The 26,991-nt window shown below is 35.1% G+C and overlaps 1 protein-coding gene across 1 annotated transcript in view; it reads left to right on the top strand.

The window, feature by feature from the left end:
• ankfn1a (ankyrin repeat and fibronectin type III domain containing 1a) overlaps positions 1-26,991 on the top strand; it is a 103,681-nt gene that overhangs the window by 11,952 nt on the left and 64,738 nt on the right. Inside the window, exons 5-6 of the mRNA XM_030122187.1 lie at positions 4,290-4,525; positions 23,807-23,844. Coding sequence (XP_029978047.1) covers positions 4,290-4,525; positions 23,807-23,844 — 274 coding nt within the window. The remainder of the gene's footprint in view (positions 1-4,289; positions 4,526-23,806; positions 23,845-26,991) is intronic.

Here is a 26,991-nt window from a genome sequence, read left to right on the forward strand (position 1 = left end):
AGGCTGCGTAATGTGTCTGAACTCTGCAAACATCATTTAGTTTTCATTATTTTTCATCATTTCTCTTCAGTTTCTTCGTGGTTCTTCTGTTTCTAGCTTTTAAACCATATTAATGTTGATTACGAAAACAGCAGCAAATGATGGAAAAGCATCAATAAAACTGGAATCAGATCACAGAGAAAACAGGAAGCTGTAATAATGATAGAATAAAAACCCATTTATTTATTACAGTAATTAGAAAATGGCTCAAAGAAACTATTCAAATTTCAGAATAACACTTGAAACCTTATTTCTATACTATTAATATATTATTCTAATATATATTTCGTGTTTTATGTTACATATTTTGACGAAAAAACACATTATAATAAAATATAAAAACAAAACAGTGTTTGTCATTGTACATGTGTAATAAATTTGCAAATCAGTCCTTATTTGTGCCAAAAGTAAGTGCTTATGAAAGTGCAACTACAGTAAATGATAAAGTATAATAGATAACAATAAATACACAATAATATTTAATAAGAGTTAATTGTTAGACTGGAGGAATTTTCTTCATGTAATTGTACAGTGTGTCCACTAGATGGAACCATGATTCAACGTCAATAACAGTTTTCACCAGTTTAAGTTTTATTTCAGAGACATTTAATGCTTCGTGTAAAATTTTTTTATATGATCTGTAAAACATGTAAAACATCTGATTTAATTTACACCTAAAACTAAAAGCAGACTCATTAAATAAATGACCAAAAACCAATAATGGATCAAACACATGATGATATTTGAGTTTTATTTGACTAAAACTTTATCTGTGCTTAGTTTTCATGAACATCTACATTTAACTGATGTTAAAAGGTTTTAATGAATCTAAAACCAGGTTTAATATTAATTATTTCACTACAAAAAGTGATATTTTCAGTATCAAACAGTCACATTGAACCAAACATATTCATATTTGACTGATTAGTCATTGAATCTCATTATAAAAGCATAAATATATGATATCAAATAGTGAGATTTTCATTCTGATGCATATTAACGTCAAATATACTGTGAAAATATGAAAATTTTGCAGGTTTTGTGTGAAAATATTCACTGTTTGAGGCACATTTAGAGTCACAGCAGCAGATTCTTCATCTGATTATTATTATTCATATGATTAATGAGTTAAATCTGTGGGTTTGGGTTTAATTCTAGAACATGTCACGTTAACTTCAATCAGATGATGTTGACTCCTGTTACCAGTAGGTGGAGCTGTTCTATATGTTGAACATTCAGATGGACATGTTCAGGCCTGGACTGTTTATCCAATAGAAATGAGATAAAATGAGCCGTTATTAATAGGGATGGGAAGATTATCTGATACGCATCAATATGCTGACATGTGCGTGCACGATCCCAGTGCAGCGGTAGAGAAGCTGCGAGTGAATGAAAAGTTTGGAATGATATTGCGATGCATCAGTTATTGAATGTTTGTATCAATAAAATTCGATTCCTTCAATACAATATATTTTTACTTGCATTTAAAAGTGTTACTGTTTATTTGGGTAAAGTTTTTCTTTCCTTCAGACCCACGTTAGCGTGTGTCGTGGATTCGCAGATGTGTACACTAACAGTCTGAGCTCCGTGGATGGACTGAGCATGTGCAGATGAATACTGTACTGAGCATGTGCAGATGAATACTGTACTGAGCATGTGCAGATGAATACTGTGACATCTGTATGTGAATGTGACAGACACAGAAGGATGAGAACACATGTGGTTTATGAACGGGTACTTTTTACTAGATCAGCTGTACTGAATACTGCAGTACACACCACAGATACTTCCTTAAACAGTGTCATACAGATCCAACAGTACATCCCATAATACTTTACACAGGTGTCTCTCAAAGTGACAGAACCTTTTTCTGTTTTACCCACATTACAAATACATAACATTACAAATGGATTCAGTGAGGGAGCAAGAAGTTGAGTGTTAGAAACAGAGAAACGACTTTGGAAACAAAGTCCGAACTTTTTCACTGACTGAATGTGAGGCACGTGTTCTGAAACTGAACTAAGGACACGTCTTAAAAGTCATGATCTTATTTGATAAATAAATAATCAAACTCATTGAATTGCACTGCATATTTTTGTACCAGAATGAATGTGTTCAATCAGAATGTGCTTAATCACTCTGTATCATGATTTAGGTGTGAATCGTATGGTATCGCATCGCGAGGTGCCGCACACATATCTCTAATATATCGGATGGGAGATGCTGTATCGAGATGCGTATCGCATCAGCCTGACAACTAAGATTCCCAACCCTAATTATTAATCCAACGACAGAGAAACGTACAGTTTTAAAGGAGCACAGTACACTGAGAAATATTAAAAATATAAAAATATATCAAATAGCACTTACAGGGTTTCTGCAGGTCATAAAAAAGCATTAAGTCATTAAATAGATTTTGTGAAAATTAAGGCCTTAGATGACATTAAAAAGCATTAAATTTGATGTCCAGAGTTATTAAAAATTTAAATACACTTGATGGGCAAAAGCATTGTTATTCGCGATTTATGTTGATGATATAAACATTTAATAATTTTGATCAGAAGTATAGTTTTTCTGCTGCCTGTGCATATATTTGTAAATTTCCGTGTATGTTTCGACACTGATGCTGGGACCCTTTCACAGTAATACCAGTTTTTTCTGATATGAAGGCTGTAATTAAACCTGATTCAGTGCTTTATCGCGGTTGTAAAGTCGGAGTAAATGAACGCTTCATCTGTGAATGAGCTCATGTAGTTTTAATGGAGCATCATCTGGACGCTGGAGAAACCGGAGACCTGAAACCTGAAACCAGGACCTGCTGGATCACACGGAGGTCTGGTTTGGAGGCGTTCAGGACTGTAATTTACCTCAAACTTCCAATAATTCAACTGATAGATTTTTATGCTCTTGTGGTGTTTTATGGTGAGTTTCAATGTTGGGGGTCTTCTTGGTTTGAGGGGTTTTGGGGGGTTCTATAGTTTTGGGGGGTATGTGGGGGTCTTTATTATTTTGTGGTGGTTTCTTATGAGTTTTGGTGTTGTGCGGGGGGAGGGGGTTATCATTTTTAGGGATTTTTTGGGGGGTTTTATTTGTTTTTTTGGTGTTTCATTGGGTTTTGTGTATTTTGTTGTATTTTGTTTTATTGTGAGTTTTGGTGTTGGGAGGGGGAGGGGTCATTGTTTTTAGGGTGTTTTCTGGTGGGGGGGCGTCTTCTGGGACTTTAGGGGGTTCTGGGGGATGTTGTACTTGGGGGTTTTTGTGTGTTTTTTGGTCTGTTATGAGTTGTATTTGTTGTATGTTTTGTGGGTTTTAGTGTTTTTTTTATTTGGTTGTTTTTCTCATGTGAGTTTTTATGTTGATTGCTTTATTTGTGGGTTTCTTGGGAGTTTATTTTCTCTTTATTGGGACTTCTGATGTTTTTTTTTTGTCTTCTCGGTTTTTTAGGGCTTTGTTTTGGCGTTTTACTTGGTGTTTTTTGGGGGGGCTGGTACCTTGTTCTGTGGGTTTATCATAGATTTGTCTTATGTTTTATTGTGAGTTTTGGTGGTGGGGGTCCTCTTGGTTTGAAGGGTTTAGGGCGTTTTTGTGGGTATTTGGGGGCTTTCTTATTTTGTGTTGGTTTCTTGTGAGTTTTGGCGTAGGGAGGGGATGAGCATTTGTAGGATGGTTTTTTGGGTGTTTCTTTGGGTTTTTGTTTTTTTTTTTAGTGTTCCATTGGGATTTTGTATGTTCTGTTGTGTTGTTTTGCTGTTGGATGGGGGAGGGGTCATTGTTTGGGGGGGGGGGGGGGGGGGGGCATCTTCATGGACTTTAGTTGCTATTGGGGGATGTTGTACTTGGGGTTTTTGTGTGTTTTTTGGTGGTGTTGCTTACCCAGTAGGTCTGTTTAGAACTTTATTTGTAGTATTTTGTGTATTTTTTTGGATGTTTCGGTATTTTCACATTTACTGAATTTGATTTTTACAGCTGATCTGTGAAGCCGTTGCTATAGTAACCGTTTGTCTGAAAGGCTTGGATGGTTGAAGGTACTTCAGTGTTTCAGGTGTTTGTTTATTAAAATCATCCTCATCAGTGTCGTTTCTAAACCAGGTTCATGAAGGATCTGAAGTAACATGGTCTTAGGTGGATCCAGTTCAGCATGGGTGCACTTGTGTGTCTGTTGTGTGCGTCTGTTGTGTGTCTGTTGTGCGTCTGTTGTGCGTCTGCCGGTGTCCGGTTTCCTCAGGTCGTCTCTGGTTTTCTTTGTCCAGGTTCGGTGCAGAGGGACTTCTTCTGGTCACCTGATCCGTCTCCGGGTTCGCGGGGGTCGGCGTGTGGAGTCGGTGGGCGGAGCCTCCCCCTCCGCGGCGCCGGCGTCTCTGAGTCCTGGACCAGGGCGTCAGAGCGGGCGGTTCTGAGGAAGACGGTGTCTGTGGACGACGATCTGCTTCAGCCGACCAACGGACGCTTCCGACTGAGAGGAAAGAAGAAGATCCGCAACGTCCATGTGAGTCCAACGTTTACCAGTTTATTTCAAGTTTGTTTTAGATGAAACCAGACGCACAAACCGCTTTCACAACACAACACACCTTTAATTAATTAAAATACATGCGTTCATGTACGTCGGTGCCATTTTCATTTCACTTGTTGCATCTTAAAGGTTTGACATTTTGCATCTTATTGCATCTTTGACTTAATTTTTCTCCTGTTGTATTTGACTCGTTTTTGTCATCTCATATCGTAGATTTCCATTGTTGTTGTTATCTTTTACATTTTTGGCATTTAGTGTTTTGTTTTTTGTTTTTTTTTTTACATAATGTTTCTTTTGCATCCTTTAAGTCATCTTGTGTCATTTTTGTCTTGTGTCTTTTGTTGTTTTTGTCGTTTCATCTTAAAAATCATTTTTGTCCTGTCATTTTTTTTTTTTTTTTGGATCCTACATTTTTTTCCTGATGTCTTTAGTCTTTTTCGTTTTGCTGCCATGTTTGTGTTTTGTCATTTTCAACTTTTTCAGCTTATTTTCATCTTATCTTGTCATTTACATTTCGTCTCCAACTCAATGTGTTTTTTACATAACTTTTTTTTTTAATTTTACTTGTTTTGTCGTCTTGAATCTTGTGTGTTAGATTTTTTTTTTTTGTCATTGCGTTTTTTTACTTTTTTTTTTTTTGCCTTTTGCACTTCATGTAGTTTTTGCCATTTAACTTTTTTTTCTCCACATAATTTTTGTGTCGTGTCTTTTGTTTTTATCTTGTTGCGTCTTAAAGGTTTGACATTTTGCGCCTTATTGCATCTTTGACTTAATTTTTCTCCTGTTGTATTTTACTCAGTTTTGTTGTCTTGTATCGTAGATTTCTATTGTCATTGTTGTCGTTTTTTTTGTTTGTTTTTTTTTCCGTTTTTGGCATTTAGTGTTTTTGTTTTTTTGTTTTTTTTAACGTAATGTTTCTTATGCATCTTCTAAGTCGTCTTGTGTCATTTTTGTCTCGTGTCTTTTGTTGTTTTTGTCATTTCATCTTTTACATCATTTTTGTCCTGTCATTATTTTTGTTGTCTTGGATTCTACATATTTTTCCTGATGTCTTTTTCGTTTTGCTGCCATGTTTTTTGTTTCATTATTTTCAACATTTTTCGTCTTATTTTCATCTTATTTTTATTTTGTCGTCTACATTCAGTCTCTAACTCAATGTGTTTTCATATCATTTTTTTTCTTTAATTTTACTTGTTTTTGAAGTCTTGAATCTTGTATCCTAGATTTCTTTTTGTCATTTGTCATTGCATTTTTTTATGTTTTAATTTTTGCATTTTGCGCTTTGTATAATTTTTACCATTTAGCATTTTTTACATAATTTTTGTGTTGTGTCTTTTGTTGTTTTTGTCTTGTTGCATCATTTACATCATTTGTCAGTTTTCATCTTCTGTCATTTTTGTGCTGTCATTATTTTTGTTGTCTTGTGTCTTTTTTTGTCTTGCTGCCATGTTTTGCTTCATTATCATTTTTGACATTTTACACCGTACATTTTCGTCTTGTTGTGTCTTTAATAATAATAATAATAATAATAATCTTTATTTATATAGCACTTTTCATACATTAAAAACTGTAGCACAAAGTGCTTTACATATCAGTTTAAAAATCAGTACCGCCCCCCACCCACACCCACCCACTCACCCGCACACACACACACACACACACACACACACACACACACACACACACACATATACATGCAAACCCACAAGCTCACACATACTTAAGAAGACTGACTGAGCACGGGTAGACCAGAACAAAAATGTACAAGTAAAGGTAAAAGATCAATTTAGGAGGCGCTGTCTCAGGGAGCCATCCGCACCAGGAGGCAGCCGCCGACCCCGGCGACCAGACCAGAATCCTCTCCCTTTGTCAGAGGATTCTTCATAACATCCATGAGTCTAAAACAATGACAATAATCACATTTTTATTTAACTGTATTTACTGCAATTTGCAAAAAAATGTGTTTAATGGCAAATTCAGTCAGATCGCATTCTTCAGATTGTTTATTCAAATAGTTTGTTCCTCACGTCATGTACGGCTGAAACTTCAGTTTACACTTAATAGAAACAGTTTCCGTAGCAACAGGAGCTAAGACTCATGGGTAGTGTAGTATCTAGAGTTAGTCCATAGAAATTAGAGACATTATAATGAAGAGTCAAAGTGAAACCAGAACTCTGAAAGGGCTGGGAACAGCCACTTTAATGTGACAAAGCATCATGGGAGTTGTAGTCTTCTGTTGTCTTTGATAGTGGATGTTTGTCCTCATGTTTCTCAGATTTGTGTTGATTAAACCATAATTTCTCATGTATTCCAGTGCATAACTCACTGTAGAAACACTAACTTTTAGTAGATGTCTTGTATGTGACGTGAACTGACCTGGAAGTGATGGTTTAGTGAAAATAAGTCACGTTAGACTCTTGTGTTTAATAGACTCAGTGCTTAACCCTTAGATACATAAAGTGGATGAAACGAAATGCAGATTGGTAGTGGGTAAGGAAGTGGAAAAAAAAAAAAAAAAATTGTGGATGAAAATAATTTGCAGGTTATTTAATGATGTCCCGCAAATGATCATCTGATTTCACCGGCGTTGATCCACATCTGGTTTGTTTTATTTTGCAGTGAGCTTCATGTCTGTTTACATCCGGCCACAGACGGCACTGAGCAGCACACACTAGAGATTTAATGATGGTGTGTGTTTTAGGCAAAAATGTAGCCCTTAAAAGTGAGTGATGTGTAGAGAATGGGTTTAATCAGGGGTCTGCTCAGGTTGTGGGTCTAATGTATGCAGGTGCAGGTGGGTGTGGGTTTGGAAAACTGGACCCATGCAGGACTCTGCTCAGAAGTTGTTGTCTTTCCCCACACATGAAGATTTTTCGTCGTAAATATTGAACAAGTTTAATATTTACGATTGTCTGCCCCGACCCGTTTCAGAGCCAATTATTGCGTCAAATTCACTCTTAACACACCTCAGACCATAGGAGAATCTGATAGGATAAACTTATAAAATAAAAGATAATCTAGTGTTTGCCATCCTTGGTCGGGAAGGGGGAAAATCAGGACAAAAACAGCCGCTTAAGTGGGTCAAAGTGACCCGGTGAGGCTGTTTTCTTGTAATGTCTTTGTAAGGAAAAGTTATATTTCATATTCCTGGTATCCCTCAAATACTTTAACTTTTATAGATTTTATAAAATTGTAGTTTTTGTTTTGCTACCCCTAACTTCCACAGCTGGGTCAAAATGACCCACATTCATTTACAATAGAACTACATTTGAACCTGTGATTCATTTACAGCAAAACCAAAGGACTGACTGAATGGAGGCTGACATTGTTCTGTTGTTGTTTTATACTATATATTATATACTACACATACTTTGCTTTTTAAATTTTCAAAATATATACATAAAAAAGCTTTAAAAATTAAAAAAAAAAAAATTATAAAATGGAAAAAAAAAAATTTCAAACACACAATCATTCTTTTTTGGATCAAAATGTAACACAAATGATTATTTTTAATATGACAAAATGATAAAAGTGTTATAAAAACAGATTTTAACTCAGCTCATTTTGACCCATTTATAGAAGGGTTTAGGGTCCAGACACTCGTCCATCTAATGCAATGTTTTTCAACCTTGGGGTCGGGACCCCATGTGGGGTCGCCTGGAATTAAATTTCCAGTAACTGATAGAAAACAAAACAAAAAAAGTTACTAATAAAAAATATATGGTGAGATGACAGAGACAATCCCAATACATAAAAGACATGACAAACTGTGGTTGTGAAACTGCAGCACTGTGGTTCTGTTTCTGTGTCAAATGTTCATTGTGGTCAGTTTCAGATGCTGCAGCTCTTTCATAATTCATAGTTTCAGTTCTTGTTTGTTCAGTATTAATTGTCCTCCTTGTAAATCACAGCTGGACTGACTGGACAGATCCTGACCAAGGAAAATAAAGTTCTCCCTTTTTGCAGTAATCTACATCTGGATTTACTACCTCTGTCCATAATAATATACATTATATAGACTAAATGTCCTCTAAAATTAACCTGGATTTGAAACATAGTATAGAAAACTATTACAGGATCAGAAACAAATTAATTTTAACGAAAAATATGTCTCCGTTTTGAATGGGGTCGCCAGAAATTTGTGACGTTAAAATGGAGTCACGAGTTTAAAAAGGTTGGAACCACTGGTTTAGGGTCCAGACCCTCGTCCGTCTAAACCACTGACTGTGGTTTTGTATTGAAGGCTGTGTCGTTTGAGTTTACAGCGATAATAACTGTGTGACTGTGTTTAACCTTCTGTAATGGTCTGAAACACTGGTTTGTTTCCAGATTCAAAAGGGACCAAAATAACCTGATGAGAGTTTAACTGTACAGAGAAAAAATAATATCAGCCCAAGGATGAATGTGACGTCAGTGTTTTTCAAACCATCTGAATAAAAGAAGCTGCAGCAGTGGAGGTAAAAATACACCGGTTACTTTGAGAAGGAGAATCAAACAAAGACCTGCCTTGAAAATGTTCCTTAAAGGATCCGCCTGGTCCTTTAAGACTCTGAAAACCAGCAAAACCACATGACTGAGACCAGACTAGACTGGAAGACCACCACCGTAGAACAGGTTCTGCCTTTAGTCCCATAGAGTTACACTGACCATTAAATCTGACTTTAAATCACATGGTTTGGACAATGACTTCACTATTTAATCAGACCATGTTTATAATATCAGCCTCTGCAAATTACAGATCCATATTTATGAGGATTTAACAGCAAAACAACGGAAAAAAGACAGTCTGGGTTTTATGGTGATGATCTGGATTCAGTGAATGTATGTGGTCTCTGCAGATACCGGTCTGGGTGTATGTGGTCTCTGCAGATACCGGTCTGGGTGTATGTGGTCTCTGCAGATACCGGTCTGGGTGTATGTGGTCTCTGCAGATACTGGTCTGGGTGTATGTGGTCTCTGCAGATACCGGTCTGGGTGTATGTGGTCTCTGCAGATACTGGTCTGGGTGTATGTGGTCTCTGCAGATACTGGTCTGGGTATACGTGGTCTCTGCAGATACTGGTCTGGGTGTATGTGGTCTCTGCAGATACTGGTCTGGGTGTATGTGGTCTCTGCAGATACTGGTCTGAGTGTATGTGGTCTCTGCAGATACTGGTCTGGGTGTATGTGGTCTCTGCAGATACTGGTCTGGGTGTATGTGGTCTCTGCAGATACTGGTCTGGGTATACGTGGTCTCTGCAGATACTGGTCTGGGTGTATGTGGTCTCTGCAGATACTGGTCTGGGTGTATGTGGTCTCTGCAGATACTGGTCTGGGTTCATATTAATGTAAATCAGAATCAAACATTTTCAAAACATAGAATATTTTATGGGTGAAATATGATGCAGTAACGGAAGGAAAGAGTTTTTTTTTTTTTTTTTTTTTTAAATAAAATCATGGAGTGGATGAACTGAGCTGCCTTTTCTGTCAGTGATGATCTGATTTGCCTAAAATAGAAGGTTGAAAGGAATGCTTTTAGATGTATTTTTAACCTGATCACCAGTGGATTTGTTTGTTTGTACGTCTTTAAAATTAGTTCAAACTGATGTCGAAATATCAGTGAATGAGAACTTTTATTTCTTATTAAGCTGAGCTTCACCTCCACTGTTTTAGAATGAAATCTGTCCAAAAAAATAGCCTCTTTCACCCCTTACATTTATATTTTTATAGGGTAAACAGACTAAATTGTTGACCTTATTACTGGGAAATCTCAGACTGTATTAAAACACTGTTTGATGACTCTAATAATATCCAGTCCAACTTGTGTGTGCATGACTCAGATCTGCTCGTCAGCGTTAATCTGTCCGTTTATTTTAACCTCACAGTTGTTGTTTTTAGCGCCTGACTCGTCCACGTGTGACTCGTCTTGGTCCAAACATCAGATGTCCAGTGAACAGGAAGTGCTCAGATCCGGGTTTATTTCGGTGGCGGTGGGTCGGCGCTGACTGTTCGCTGACGTCTGTGGCAGTAAACAGGCCCATGTGGAAGTGTGACATCTATTCGGTCTGTTCCAGACGATGCGTTTGTCACCACTTAGTACTCAGTTTCTGTGAAACAGGCGCTGGACAATGAAACATGTCTGAGCTTCAGATCTGAGGAACCTGCAGGACCTTCAGCCGCTGAGACTCACATGTGTTCTGGATGGATTTAAAGAATTCCATAAACACCAAAACTGACACTTTATGTAAATAGAATGTTCAACATGTTTTATTTATATTATTTCACAAATTGATCAAATAAATCCAGAAAAAAGATTTAGTAATATTTGGCAAATTTCACATTTATTGCACTAAATTTGCACAGCAGTGTCCAAACATTATTGTTTTTAAAGCACTTTTTTCCAATTATTTAGACAATTTGAAGAACATTATAAGTAAAACAAGGAGACTATGTCAAGTATATAAACTTTAATTTATATAACTTCTATTTTTTATACCTCAAGCTCTTTTATTTTATTTTGATTTATTTTTTTATTTTACCTACCTTTGTATCTATATATTGGAAATGTAAAATATTTTGTGACGTGTGACTTTTTAAAAAAAAAATTATGTATATATGTTGTTCAATTGTTCAATTAAACAAAAAAAACACATTCAGCCTCTGAACCGCAAAAAGTCGAAGGAAACATGAGTTTATCAAGAAACAAGAATATTAACATTTAAAACAGTTACATACAGGTGAATTATTCTGTATTTTCTCTGAGCAAAGTACTGATGAAGATCTGGAATCGGTCCTTGAGCTCCCTCAATGGCACCTCACTGCTACTAATGGGCTGATGCTAAGCGCTAATGCTAATGCTAGGCATTGTATGTATATTATGAGTAAAAACAGTGAACAAATTTGCCTACAGGTACACTAAAACAAGTTAGCCTTAGCCTTCAATGCTAGCTCACCATAGCCATAAAATGAAAAAAACAAAAGAATAACAAATCAACAAAATAAGTAACATGAACCAAATTGGCAACAAACTGAACCAAATTGAAGAATAAATAAGATAGGCAAAAAAAACAAACAAATCCAAATAAAATGAAGAAAATTAATAACAAAATAAATAAAGGCTGTAGATTTTTACATTCAGTGATGTTTGTTTTATGTTTAGTTACATTTTGCTGGAAAAGTAACTTTTTCTTCAGTTTTCGGTGGTTTGAAAGGATTCTGTGCATCTTTTTTATGTTTATAATTTTGAGGGATACAGGGATTTTGTGTAAAAAAAAAAAAAAAGAAAAAAGAAAGTGGTTTTATATGCACGTTTTAGTTATTTAGTTGTTATGGACTTACTACATACACATTATTAAAATTTGGGATATAAGGGCTATATTGATCTACAGGAAATTAAAATACTCCGATAAAATGTCACTAAAGAATGTAAAAATATGAAGATATGATGTGGAGTAAATATTCTGTGGTTCATAAAGGGTTACACATGTGCATCTGTCACTGTTTGGGTCAGAAACAGTGAAAATCTGCCTTAAATTGAGTAAAAAATGATCTGAAAGGGTCTGAAATGTAAATGTTTGGTCGTGGTAGGTGTGGTTTCTCCTCCGTCGATGCTCTTCCTCCTGTTGTTTCTCTAAATAATTGATTTCCTGGAAACGGCGGCAGCTCAGAGACGGAAACATGTCGGTGTTTTTGGTGTTTACCTGCCGTCGTAAAGCAGCAGCTCAGTGTTTATCCAGCGTTTGGTGAAAGGAGGCGGCAGGTGGTGGATGAGGACGACACCGAGGAAAAGATCTGCATTATTTACATCTGCACAACTGGGCTCACAAATACAAACACACTTATACACATTTAAACGCCTTTAAAAGACATTATAGCACATATAAACACACATACACATTTAAACACCTTTAAAAGACATTCTAGCACATACAAATACATTTAAACACACTCAAACACATTATAGCATATATAATCACATTTAAACACATATAAACACATTCAAACACATATAATCACATTTAAACACATATAAACATATTCAAAACACATTCAAACATATATTATCACATTAAACACATATAAAAAACATTTAAACACGCATAAACACATTCAAACACATTATAGCACATATAATCACATTTAAACACATATAAACACATTCAAACACATATAATCACATTTAAACACATATAAAAAACATTTAAACACACATAAACACATTCAAACACATAGCACATATAATCACATTTAAACACATAAAAAACATTTAAACACATATAAACACATTCACATATAATCACATTTAAACACAAACGCACTCAAACACATTGTAGCACATATAATCATATTTAAACACAAATAAACACATTTAAACACATATAAACACATTTAAACACGTTCATACACATTATAGCACATATAATCATACTTAAACACATTTAAATACATTCATACACATAGCACATATATATTTAAACACAAATAAACACATTAGCACACATAGCACATTTAAAACATTTAAACACATTTAAACATAGTCTTCATCTTCATTATCATCTTCAATGTCTTCGTTGTCTTCATCTTCTTCATTGTCTTTTTCATCTTCTTTGTGCTCTTCATCTTCATTGTCTTCATCTTCATTATCATCTTCAGTGTCTTCGTTGTCTTCATCTTCTTCATTGTCTTTCATCTTCTTTGTGCTCTTCATCTTCATTGTCTTCATCTTCGTCATCCTCTTCGTCCTCTTCATCCTCTTCGTCTTCATCATCTTCGTCTTCATCTTCATCGTCATCATCTTCTTCATCTTTATTGCTTTTGTCCTCTTCATCTTCGTTGTCTTCATCATCTTTATCATCTTCTTCATTGTCCTTGTCCTTTTAACCTTCATCTTCTTCATCTTCTTCTTCATCTTTATTGTCTTTGTCGTCTTCATGTCTTTGTGTTCAGATCTCGTGTCTTTAAATCTGTCAGTTTCAGTGACCTTGTTGAATCAGTGTAAAGTTAAATAATAGGTTTGTTAGTTAAACTCCACTTCTTTGACACTGACTCTGAGTTTCTTCATCATAACCTTCAGTTTAAATAAAAACTCTTTTAACGGGTGTAGAAATAACTCTGATGTGACTGACACCGTTGTTCTTCAGTTGTCTTTATGTTGGAAATACTCAAATTCTGTTTTTTCTCTTTGTGTTGAGTCGTGTGGACTCGTTGAAGGTCGTCATCATCAGGTTTATTTGGTTTAATCTGCTTTTTATGGTTTAAAAGTTGGATTGATCTGAGCGGAAAATGTCCTTCAACTCAACTCTCTCACACACATACACACACACACACACACACAGACTTTTCATTCTAGGTTTTAGACTGTTGTTATCAGATGTCGTCTGTCTGCCATACATAATTTTTCCAGAATCATCTTCTTTGAAACCGTCAGTCAGAATGTGTTCATTTGTTGTGGAAGATCTCTGGGGTAAGGTCGACCATGTTTGCTCCAAGAATTGGGAAGTATAGATTTTTGAATGGGCGGTGGTGCAGTGGATAGTTCAGACAGAAGGTCCTGGGTTCGATTCCAGCACCAGTCGACCACAGTGGGACCGTTCTGTGTGGAGTTTGCATGTTCTCTCCGGGTACTTTGGCTCCTCCCACCATCCAGAGACATGCACTGATTGGTTAATGGGTTAAACATAGGTGTGAATGTGACAGTGGTTGTTTGTCTCTATATGTTCAGCCCTGTGATGAACTGGAGTAGCTGGGATAGGCTCCAGAGACCCCCATGACCCTAGTGAGGATAAAGTGGGTTCAGAAAAGGAATGAATGGTTTATGAATTTTTTATGAATTTTTTAAATTGTAAAAATTCCCATAGGTTTATAATGGAACACATTTCACAGTGCTGTAACTTCAAAACAGTTGAAGATATTGATATAATTACTATTCGTAATAGATAGGAAGTCACATATGAACTTTCCTTTGGTGTCATGATCTTTGACCTTAACTGACCTTGAAAGGTCAAACGAATGTTGATGAATGTTTTTAAATATGCTTTTGGACTACAGGACCCATGGCCCTGGGTTTTTTTTAATTAATTTTGTTGCTTATTTTATTCTTTTTTTTTTTTTTTACTGTATAACTGCTATATGGAGTTAAACAGGTGTCAAAAAGTATCTGGACTGATTTATAAAACAACAAAAAAAGAGCCCCAAAGTAAAACTAATGTTCCCAAATTCAAATCCTTGTTGTTGTTCAGTGTGTTCCAGTTCACAGTTGATGTTCAACATCCTAAATCTCTTATTGATATTCATTCTAGTTCCTTATTTAGTCCAAACCTGTCAAACTTCAGCTCCTCTCTTTGTCTTTTTCTGTTATTCCACCTGTTTTGACCCTAAAACACACAGTAAAACAAAACCACTGGAAAAAAGGAACACAAGCACAAACTCACAGCAGCTTCAATGAACCTGAAACAGACGCAGATTCACAGCAGAACCTTTACCTGGAACCAGGGCTCAGGGGTTAAAGGGTTAACCCTTCAACCCCTGAGCCCTGGTTCCAGGTAAAGGTTCACATATTAACCCTTTAACCCCTGAGCCCTGGTTCCAGGTAAAGGTTCACATATTAATAAACACGCCCAGATAATGTGATTAAAGTGGATCCACTCCTGCAGGTAAACAGAATAAATCATGACCAAAATGTCAGAAAAAAAGGACAAAAATCGTTGTCTGTTGTGGTTCCAGTTTACCTCTCAGTTGCTAACCTGCTAGCTCACTATTAGCTGTAGTTGTGTCTGAATATCTCCACCTGCTGTAGTGGAGGACACATGACTTGAACAGTGAATGGATGACAGAACAGTTCAACATGTGTTCATTAAAGTCCATGTAAATGTGCGTGTGACCCCAGTGTCACCACCAGGGGGCGGCACCTCCACTCATGCATGAATCACAGCTGGTTTTCCCATCCTCGTCGTCTTCTGCGTTTGACAGGACGTTTCCCAAAAATAAATACGTGTGAGTTTTTTAGTGCGAGTTGTGACAGTTCGCCGCCGTTCCCATCATCCTCGGCGGTTTCAGACGGATGCACATGAGTAATAATGATGTGAAAGCAGAGTGTGAATGTGTGAGGAGGCGGATGTCATCTGTACAATGAACACACACTGTCACCTGCACACACACACACACACACACACACACGCGCACGCACACACACACACACACACACCAAAAACACACACACACAGAACCTTCACAAACTCAAATCTGACAGGTTTTAGTTGGAATTCAGGGTATTTTTATCAGACTGAGCAAATTCACTTCTACTCAGAATGTACCCAGATGTATGTAATAATAATAATAATAATAATAATAATAATAATAATAATAATAGTGATAATGATAGTAATAATAATAACAGTAATAGTAGTAATAGTAATAATAATAATGATAATAATAATAATAATAATAGTGATGTTGATGATGATGATGATAATGATAATAATAATAATAATAATAATAATAATAGTGATGATGATAATAATAATAGTAATGATGATGATAGTAATATTAATATTATTAATAATAATAATAGTAGTGGTGATGATAGTAATAATAATAAGAATAATAGTAGTAATAGTAATAAAAATAATGATGATAATAATAATAATAATAGTGATGATGATAGTAATATTAATAATGATAATAATTTTAATCTTAAACTGACGTATTCTTGGACTCATGTGGACTGATGTAGGATAATATAGGAGCTGAAACAACAGAAAAACACCAGATATACTAAAGTGACGGTTAAATGACTCAATAATATCAAATAATAATTAATGGTACTATTAACCCTTCAGGTGCCAGGGTTAGTTTTTTATTTTTTATATTCAGTTTTGATATCAAGATTTCAAAACCCCTTTCTTTTTCATTCAGTTCTCTCTCACTATTGCGACTTTGACATTTAAAGGGTTAAATAATTTCAGATTCGGTTGTTCAGCGTCGACTCCACGGCTACAGTATCGTGTCAAGTATATATTAAATATAATTTGAGGTCGAGGGTTTTCATATTTTCTCCTGTTTGATTGACAGACGCTGACCGTCTGTCAACCAATCACTGCGAAGATCTGGAGTAAGGAAATATGAGGTTACCGTAGCAATGGGATCAGCCCCGTCACAGGAAAACGTCCTGTTATCGGAAAATAAACGCTTATAATTGATTATAATCATGTCACATAGAATTCAATCTACCAGAAAAGTCAAGTATTGATTTAAAATGGAAAAAGCACTAAAAATATATTGTTTGTTTGGGTTTTTTTTTTTCTTTTTTTGGGCAATATATGTAATAAAAACCTTTTTTTTTCCCCAACAGATTCCATGTTATGTAATGGTTTATTCATTGGTATATTTTGTTTGACTTTATTTAGTATATTCATATTTATTTTTCATAATTTCATTCGTATTATGTCATATGACATTGAATGTATAGGAAAAATATAAATTTACAAAAAAAAAGATAAAAATAGAAAAAGCACTAAAAAAAGTTGGCATGACTTGTTTTTCTGTTGTTTTATTCTATTTTATGTCAATATATGTAATAAAAACCCACATTATTCCAACTGATTCCATAAGTAAGGATTCATACATTCATTTATTTGGTGTTATTTACTAGTATTTTAATATTATTTTGTCTCATAAATTCATTAATATTATGTCATCGCATTGAATCTTTGGTGAAAAAAGAAAAAGAAAAAAAATTATGGTGAAAAATATAGATTTGCAAAAAAAAATTGACTGAAATTAGAAAAAGCACTTGCTAAAAATGCAATATGGTGTGTTTTTCACTGTTTCACTCTATTTTATGTCAGTATATGTACTAAAAACCCACATTTATTCAACAGATTTATAATTTTGTATTATTTAGTATATTCATATTTATTTTGTCTCATAATTTCATACATATTATGTCACATAGAATTGAATCTTATGGAACTAGAAGCACTCGGAGATCGCAGACCTCCGCCAAGGCTGATCAGTGGCCCCCCCCGTGGGCCCCCCCACCCCCGATCACCACCAAAATTTAATCATTTCTTCCTTATCCCATTTCCAACAAACCCTGAAAATTTCATCCAAATCTGTCCATAACTTTTTGAGTTATGTTGCACACTAACGGACAGACAAACAAACTGACAAACAAACAAACAAACAAACCCTGGCAAAAACATGACCTCCTTGGCGGAGGTAAAAATCAAGAATTTACATAAAAGTACTGATGTAAAATAGAAAAAGCACTAAAATATATAGGTTTTTTTTCTTTTTTCTTTTTTTGGCAATATATAGGATAAAAACCTTTCTTTATTTTCCCACCAGATTCCATGTTATATAATGGTTTATTCATCTGTATATTTTGTTTGACTTTATTTAGTATATTAATATTTATTTTCTCATAATTTCATTCATATTATGTCAAATCACATTGAATCTATTGTGAAAAATATAGATTTATTTAAAAAAAATATAGATAGAAAAATTTAAAAAGCACTAAAAAAGGTGATATAACTTGTTTTTTATTGTTTTATTCTATTTTATGTCAATAAATGCAATAAAAACTCACGTTATTTCAACTGATTCCTTAAGTAAGGATTTATACATTCATTTATTTGGTATTATTTAGTATATTATGATTATTTGCTCATAAATTCATTCATATTATGTCACATTGCATGGAATTTATGGTGAAAAATGTAGATTTGCAAAAAATTAACTGAAAATAGAAAAAGCACTTTAAAAACGCAATATGGCATGATTTTCCACTGTTTCACTCTATTTTATGTCTATATATTTTTTAAAAACCCATATTTTTTCAACAGACTTATTATTTTGCGTTATTTAGTATATTCATATTTATTTTGGCTCATAATTTCTACTGTTTTATTAAATTTTATATCAATATATGTAATGAAAACCCCACATTTTTCTGATTCCATGTCAAGTAAGGATTTACACATTCATTTATTTGGTGTTATTTAATATATTATGATTATTTTTGCATAAATTCATTCTTATGTCACATTGCATTGAATCTATGGTGAAAAATGTAGATTTACAAAAAAATATAGATGGAAAATAGAAAAAGCACCCGAAAAAGGAGGTTTTTCTACTGTTTTATTAAATTTTATGTCAATATATGTAATAAAACCCCACATTTTTCTAATTCCATGTCAAGTAAGGATTTATTTATTCATATTATTTAATTTTTTATGTTCACATCATATCTTTTTTTTTTATCTGATAATTTCACCTTTTTGCTTTGGTTCTAATTCCTTCTCTTTGTTTTTGCGTCTTCAATACTGTGATTTTTTTCAGTAGAAATGAGCCGAAAGCCTCATATTTAACCTGACGGGAGGGGACGGGGCTGATGGTGTTGCTATAGTGACCTTATATTTCATTACTCCAGTTCTCGTCAGTGATTGGTTGACAGGTGGTCATTGTGTGTCAGTCAAAGTGGAACTAATATGAAAACACAGGAGATGAAACTAACCCAATATGATACAATACACACCGTCGTTTGACTCCATCTGTTATTATTATTATTATTTTTTTTTTATCATATTTTTATTTTGTTCTTTTCTTGTTTTGTTTTCTTGATTTTTTTTTTCCAGACGATTACATTTAAATTTTCATTTCATGTTGTGTGAATTTTATTTTATTTATTGTTCCTTGTGTATGTTTTGCATATTTTTTGCATCATGTGCCTTTTTTATCTCATTTTTTGTGGTGTTTATTGATTTTTGCATTTTTTAATATTGTTTTTGACATTATTTTCACCTTTGCATATGAGATTGCGTTTTTATGTTTTTCCATGTTATTTATAGTATTTTTGTCTCTTTTTCTTTGCTGTTTTCAGTCTTTTATGCCAGTTTTTGTCTTATGTTGTTTTATTCTGTTTTTACATAATTTTTTAAACCTACAATTTTCCTTTTTTTGTCGCATTGCATCTTTAATTTCATAGTTTTTATCGTGTCTATTTCTTTCTTTTTTTTTTACGCTGTTTCCTTATTGTTTTATCTGTTTTGTCATTTTTATCTTGTCTTTCACTTTGTTTCACTTTTTTATCATTTTTCATCTTTTATGTTTTTTTCCATTGAACCTTCTACACCATTTTTTTTGGTTTTGTTCCAATTTTCCATTTTTTTGTTTCATCTTAATCTTTTTTTTTTTTTTTTTTTGCTGTTTCCATATTATTTGATCTGTTGTCAGTTTCATCTTGTTATATTTTTTACTTGTCTAAATTTTTTGTCTTGTTGCATTTTTACATTATTTTTGTCTGGTTACAACTTTGACACTTTGTGTTGCATCTTGAATCATTTTAGTGATAATGTGTTTTCACGTCCTTGTTGGTTTTTGTAAACGTTTGTTTTGTCTCATTGAATTTGTACTTTTTCACCTTTTTGCGGTTTTTCCTTTTTTTTTTGTCTGATCACATATTTAATCCATTTTCATCTTGTGTGTTTTTATCGATATTTTCTGTCTTTAACATCATGTTATACATCACACTCGTGTGTGTGTGTGTGTGTATTTATATGTTTGACACCATGTTATCCTTGTTGTGTGTTTTGTTATATGTTTAATTGTGTGTTCTGTTGTGTGTCTGTGTTCTGTTGTGTGTTTTGTTCTGTGTTGTGTGTTCTGTTGTTTGTTTCATTGTGTGTTTTGTTGTGTGTTTAGTTGTGTGTTCTGTTGTGTGTTTCATTGTGTGTTTAGACATATGTGTCTGTGTGTGATGTTCTTTTGGATGCATGTCCTTCATATTCCTAAACTCGGAGCTGAATCATCTCTTCATTCGTTGTGTACATTTTCATCTCACAGCTTCTTCTTTTGTTTATTTGTTTCTGAGTTCTGTGGAAACACTATGATCCAACTGAGAGAATCCAGCCCAGACTCAGCTGAACTCTGCAGGGTTGAGCACAACATGTGTCTGATCTCACATCAGTGTTTTCAGGTGAATTCAGCGTCATCGTCCGACCTGTGGACGGACCTGAAACTCCTCCACCTGATTAAAAACACACTCACACAGTGTCATAAACTGGACTCAGATCACATGAACCACAGTTTATTTAACCACCATAACTAACATTTCTAACACTGGTGTGAAACTTTACATATTTTCATCGTCCAACTCCAGGTTCTATTCCTCTATTTTTCAGCGGATCTTACACAAAATGTTCACACCTTCTAACCTGTATCCACTGGACCCCCTCCACTGCTCTGTGGCCCTCCCACAAACACTGGGCCCCATGAATTTGTCACATTTACCCCTCCTTTACGGGGCCTCAGTGCATGGAGACGTTTGCGAATTCTGAAACTGCGACAGTTGGGTTCAGGTGAAGTTAGTGTCAGTAATGGAGGATATAGGAGAAGAAAACTGACACAACCTGATGGGATTTACATTGGTTGGTCCCCCCCCCCCCCCCCCCCCCCGGATGAAATTCACTGAGCACAAGTACGGATGTAAAAACCTGAGGGGGGGGGGGGGATCCCTGCCACACACCCCAACAAATCGCACCCTGCAAATAAACACCAAACTATCCATGAAACCAACTCTGTACAACAGATAGAATACATATATAAACATATACAGTCAGGTTTGGAGATTATACATATATACATCATTTACAGTCAGGTTTATAAATTATACATATATACTACATATACAGTCAGGTTTATAGATTATACATATATACTACATATACAGTCAGGTTTATAGATTATACATACATACAACATTTACAGTCAGGTTTATAGATTATACATATATACTACATATACAGTCAGGTTTGGAGATTATACATATATACAACATATACAGTCAGGTTTATAGATTATACATATATACTACATATACAGTCAGGTTTGGAGATTATACATACATACAACATATACAGTCAGGTTTATAGATTATACATATATACTACATATACAGTCAGGTTTATAGATTATACATACATACAACATTTACAGTCAGGTTTATAGATTATACATATATACTACATATACAGTCAGGTTTGGAGATTATACATATATACATCATTTACAGTCAGGTTTATAAATTATACATATATACTACATATACAGTCAGGTTTATAGATTATACATATATACTACATATACAGTCAGGTTTATAGATTATACATACATACAACATTTACAGTCAGGTTTATAGATTATACATATATACTACATATACAGTCAGGTTTGGAGATTATACATATATACAACATATACAGTCAGGTTTATAGATTATACATATATACTACATATACAGTCAGGTTTGGAGATTATACATACATACAACATATACAGTCAGGTTTATAGATTATACATATATACTACATATACAGTCAGGTTTATAGATTATACATACATACAACATATACAGTCAGGTTTATAGATTATACATACATACAACATATACAGTCAAGTTTATAGATTATACAGTACAGGCCAAAAGTTTGGACACACCTTCTCATTCTTTGCATTTTCTTTATTTTCATGACTATTTTCATTGTAGATTCTCACTGAAGGCATCAAAACTATGAATGAACACATGTGGAATTATGTACTTAACAAAAAAGTGTGAAATAACTGAAAACATCTCTTATATTCTAGTTTCTTCAAAGTATCCACCCTTAGCTCTGATGACTGTTTGCACACTCTTGGCATTCTCTTGATGAGCTTCCAGAGGTAGTCACCTGAAATGGTTTCCTAACAGTCTTGAAGAAGTTCCCACAGATGCTTAGCACTTGTTGGTCCTTTTGCCTTCACTCTGCGGTCCAGCTCACCCCAAACCATCTCGATTGGGTTCAGGTCCGGTGACTGTGGAGGCCAGGTCATCTGGCGCAGCACTCCATCACTCTCCTTCTTGGTCAAATATCCCTCACACAGCCTGGAGGTGTGTTTGGGGTCATTGTCCTGTTGAAACATAAATGATGGTCCAACTAAACGCAGACCGGATGGAATGGCATGTCACTTCAGGATGCTGTGGTAGCCATGCTGATTCAGGTTGCCTTCAATCTTGAATAAATCCCCAACAGCGTCACCAGCAAAGCACCCCCACACCATCACACCTCCCCCTCCATGCTTCACGGTGGGAACCAGGCATGTAGCATCCATCCGTTCACCTTTTCTGCGTCGCACAAAGACACGGCGGTTGGATCCAAAGATCTCAAATTTGGACTCATCAGACCAAAGCACAGATTTCCACTGGTCTAATGTCCATTCCTTGGGTTTCTTGGCCCAAATAAATCTCTTGTGTTTGTTGCCTCTCCTGAGCAGTGGTTTCCTAGCAGCTGTTTGACCATGAAGGCCTGATTCACGCAGTCTCCTCTTAACAGTTGTTGTAGAGATGTGTCTGCTGCTAGAGCTCTGTGTGGTATTCATCTGGTCTCTAATCTGAGCTGCTGTTAATTTGCGATTTCTGAGGCTGGTGACTCAGATGAACTTATCTTCAGCATCAGAGGTGACTCTTGGTCTTCCTTTCCTGGGGCGGTCCTCATGTGAGCCAGTTTTGTTGGAGCGCTTGATGGTTTTTGCGACTGCACTTGGGGACACATTCAAAGTTTTTGAAATTTTCTAGACTGACTGACCTTCATTTCTTAAAGTAATGATGGCCACTCGTTTGTCTTTACTTAGCTGATTGGTTCTCACCATAATATGCATTCTAACAGTTGTCCAATAGGGCTGTCAGCTGTGCATCAACCTGACTTCTGCACAACACAACTGATGGTCCCAACCCCATCAATAAGGCAAGAAATTCCACTAAGTAACCCTGACAAGGCACAGCTATGAAGTGGAAACCATTTCAGGTGACTACCTCTGGAAGCTCATCAAGAGAATGCCAAGAGTGTGCAGAACAGTCATCAGAGCTAAGGGTGGCTACTTTGAAGAAACTAGAATATAAGAGATGTTTTCAGTTATTTCACACTTTTTTGGTAAGTACATAATTCCACATGTGTTCATTCATAGTTTTGATGCCTTCAGTGAGAATCTACAATGAAAATAGTCATGAAAATAAAGAAAATGCAAAGAATGAGAAGGTGTGTCCAAACTTTTGGCCTGTACTGTACATATATACAACATATACAGTCAGGTTTATAGGTTGGTATTTTCCTGGTCTGATGTGTGTGAGTTCATATTTATGTGAATGTGGAAGCAGAACTAAAAGGACTTTGATCTGAATGTTGGTTTGAACCTGAACCTCAGACATTCTCATTAATGGAACCATTTGATCTGCTTTTACAGAGTGTGGGAACAACCGGACGGTACGACGCCAGGAAAAAGTGAGTGTTGACCTCAGACACAACAACTTCCACCTCCACAGTGTCATCTTTGAACCTCCTTTTCTTCTTCTCTTCCTCCTACTCCATTGTTTTTCTTCTTCTACGTCCATTACCTCCGCCAGGAGCTATTGTGATCACTTTGCTTTGTTTGTTTGTTAGTTTATTTTTTAGCATCTTTACAGGAAAACTCTTCCACCCATCTTTCCCAAATCTTCCCCACAGATAGGCCCAGGCCCTGGGACCAACCCATTCCATTTTGGGCCAAGTAGGCCAAAGTTCAAGGTCACGACAAGGTCACAACATCTGCAATTTTCTGATCTGTCATCATTGAGCAATTTTCCAAAATTCATCAAAAATTCAAAACGACTCCGATTAGCCTCCAATTTGATCCACCTGTAGCTTAGAACAATCTCTTGTATCTGGAACTAAATTGTCCACATCCACTGTGGAATGTGGACTCTGTGGACGTTTACATTGAACATAGAAAATCCCATTTACCACACATTTAAAATTAGAACTCAACAAATATTGATGTGAATTTAATCTAATTGGACAGACACATGACTGGTACCAAGCTTCCACTTTTTCTGCTGTATGGAACAACCTGGAAACTGTTGAATTTGAAAAGAAATAGTTGATCCACACATGCACACTGTTCAGGGTGTTTGGTGGAGGTTTGTGTTCTAAACACTTGTTTTTCTTCTTCTACCTTCATTGTTTTCCCAGAGCTGTGAATAAAACATGAGGCTGTACCTTCTTTATGTTTTTCTGTCAAAACAAACCACACCAACGCTCATTCAGTGCTTTGTTCCTACATTTCTTTCCCATAAACTCGGTGTAAAACCACACTAACGTCTCCTCAGCGACTCTCCAGGTTTACGCTGACATTTAGTCTTTAACCCAAAACAACATGCCACCGTTTCACTAAAACATTGGGCTGTTTTGTTGTCGTCAAACCTTTTCTTTACTGTTTTTTCTCGAGGAACGTGTCGTTCACAGTCATTTATTTACTGCGTTAAATCACCGGCTTTGTTTTGGATGCTGTGGTAAAGTGGTTTTACTACAATCTACTGCAGGTCAGATAGTGGTTTAGACCTGGATTTAATGTTTCACAATTACACAAACACATAATAGACACAAACAGGATGGGCTGAGAACACACAAATACACATAAACCAGAGGTTAGGAAATCTACACTGGAGCTGAAATCGACTCAAAGTGATCCAAAAAAAAAATCATTCAACCACAGTTCTCCTGAATCAAAGCTTTGTTTCCTTCATTTCTCAGTTAAACGTTGGTTCCACTGTTATGTTTCACACGGACGCTTATTGTGACGCACAAAGAAGCTTCAATTCAGGAAAGCTGCAATAGAATATTTCCCTTCAATCAATTCGAGTCGATTAATCGAATCGGGAATTTTTGCATTCATTTCAAGCACCTAATCGATTAATCAGTTGCAGCTCTAATCTACACTATAGTAAGAATATATAAATCTACATTTTTATGACCTAAACATGAATAATAATGTCTGGTTATCATAATGCCTGTATTAATGTGGATGAGGTGTGAGTTTGTCATTAAAATAAAGTAGAATTTGGCTTGAAATTGGACCATTTTTACTATTATATGTGCACAAAAACTTTGAAACACATCTTTATTATTATTATTATTATTATTATTATTATTATTATTATTATTATTATTATATCTTTATTTTTAGGTGGGTGAGTGCACATTAATGAACACATTTATACATTCCATGTCAGTATAAACATGTAAATATGCCGGAGTTAGCGTCAGTGCTAATTTTCATGCGCAGTCCCCACGGCAAATCAATGTTGTAGAAGATGACTGTGTTTCCACGGTAACTACGGAGCCTCTGAACGTCCAAATATGGTCGTATCTGTTGACCATGAAAAGATGAAGAACTGTATTTTACACCAATTATTGACATGGACTGGTCAGATTAGTGGATCAGAAGTTATTAAACAGTTGAGATCAGGACATGATTTTGGTCACTAGTGAGTGTTTGGGTCTTTAAGGGTTAAAACGTGTCTGAAACTTCCATTTTGGAAATGGAAGTAGGATAGGTGGATTTGTTTGCATTTTTATATCTTTTACCTAAACTTTAATCTTTGTCATGGGTGTATTATCGGAAAATCAAAACGTGTGGATTATTCAGTTAAAAGTGTTAATTTTAACCCCATTCTCTTATTGACATCACCTTTTTAATTTGCATTTTTTGGTTTGTTGCAAGGTTATTATCGTTAACGAAAACTAACAAAATGACAAAAACTAGAATTGAAAAAACATTTTCGTTTACTGAAATCAATAAAAATTATAATTAAAAGAAAAAAACGATAACTAACTGAAACTGTATTGTGTGTTTATAAAACTAAAACATATAAAAATTATGGCTAAAATTCCCTTCATTTTCGTCTTTGTCGATGTCAGATTGATATAAAATTGATTTATTTTGCTCTAGCAATTTTCTCTGCTGGCACCATACGACACTTTTTGGTCCATCACTTGTGTTCACTTGTGGTTTCCAGTCGTCTTCTGGTCCCCACTCTACCTGGAAACATGGAGACTAAAGTTGGGAGAAAGCAGCAGAGTCCTGACTGGGATTTATTTGAATACGACGACAGAGAAGAAGAGAAAAGAGACCACTGAACTACAACTAAACTAAAACTAAGCATTTAGAAAAAAATGAAAACTAATAAAAACTAACAAACCTGCTCTAAAAACAAATTAAAACGAACTGAATTAGAGATAAAAGGGTCAAAACTAAATAAAACTAAACTAGAATGAAAAATCCAAAACTACTAGAACCTAGGTTTGTTGTTTAATGCCATCACTTAAATCACAGGTGTCAAACATGCGGCCCGGGGGGCCAAATCCGGCCCGCCAAAGGGTCCAGTCCGGCCCTTGGGATGAATTTGTGAAATGCAAAAATTATACCAAGATATTAACAATCCTTTTAGTTCAGGTTCCACATTCAGAACAATTCAATCTAAAGTGGGTTAGATCAGTCAGATACTATCATAATAACATATAAGTAATAACTCCAAATTTTTCTCTAAGTAAATGTAAATATTTTCATGTATTTACACTAAAACAAAGTATAATTTCACAAAAAATGTGAAT

The sequence above is a fragment of the Sphaeramia orbicularis genome, chromosome 19 (genome assembly GCF_902148855.1).
Source record: "Sphaeramia orbicularis chromosome 19, fSphaOr1.1, whole genome shotgun sequence".
In the NCBI taxonomy this organism is placed as follows: Eukaryota; Metazoa; Chordata; class Actinopteri; order Kurtiformes; family Apogonidae; genus Sphaeramia; species Sphaeramia orbicularis.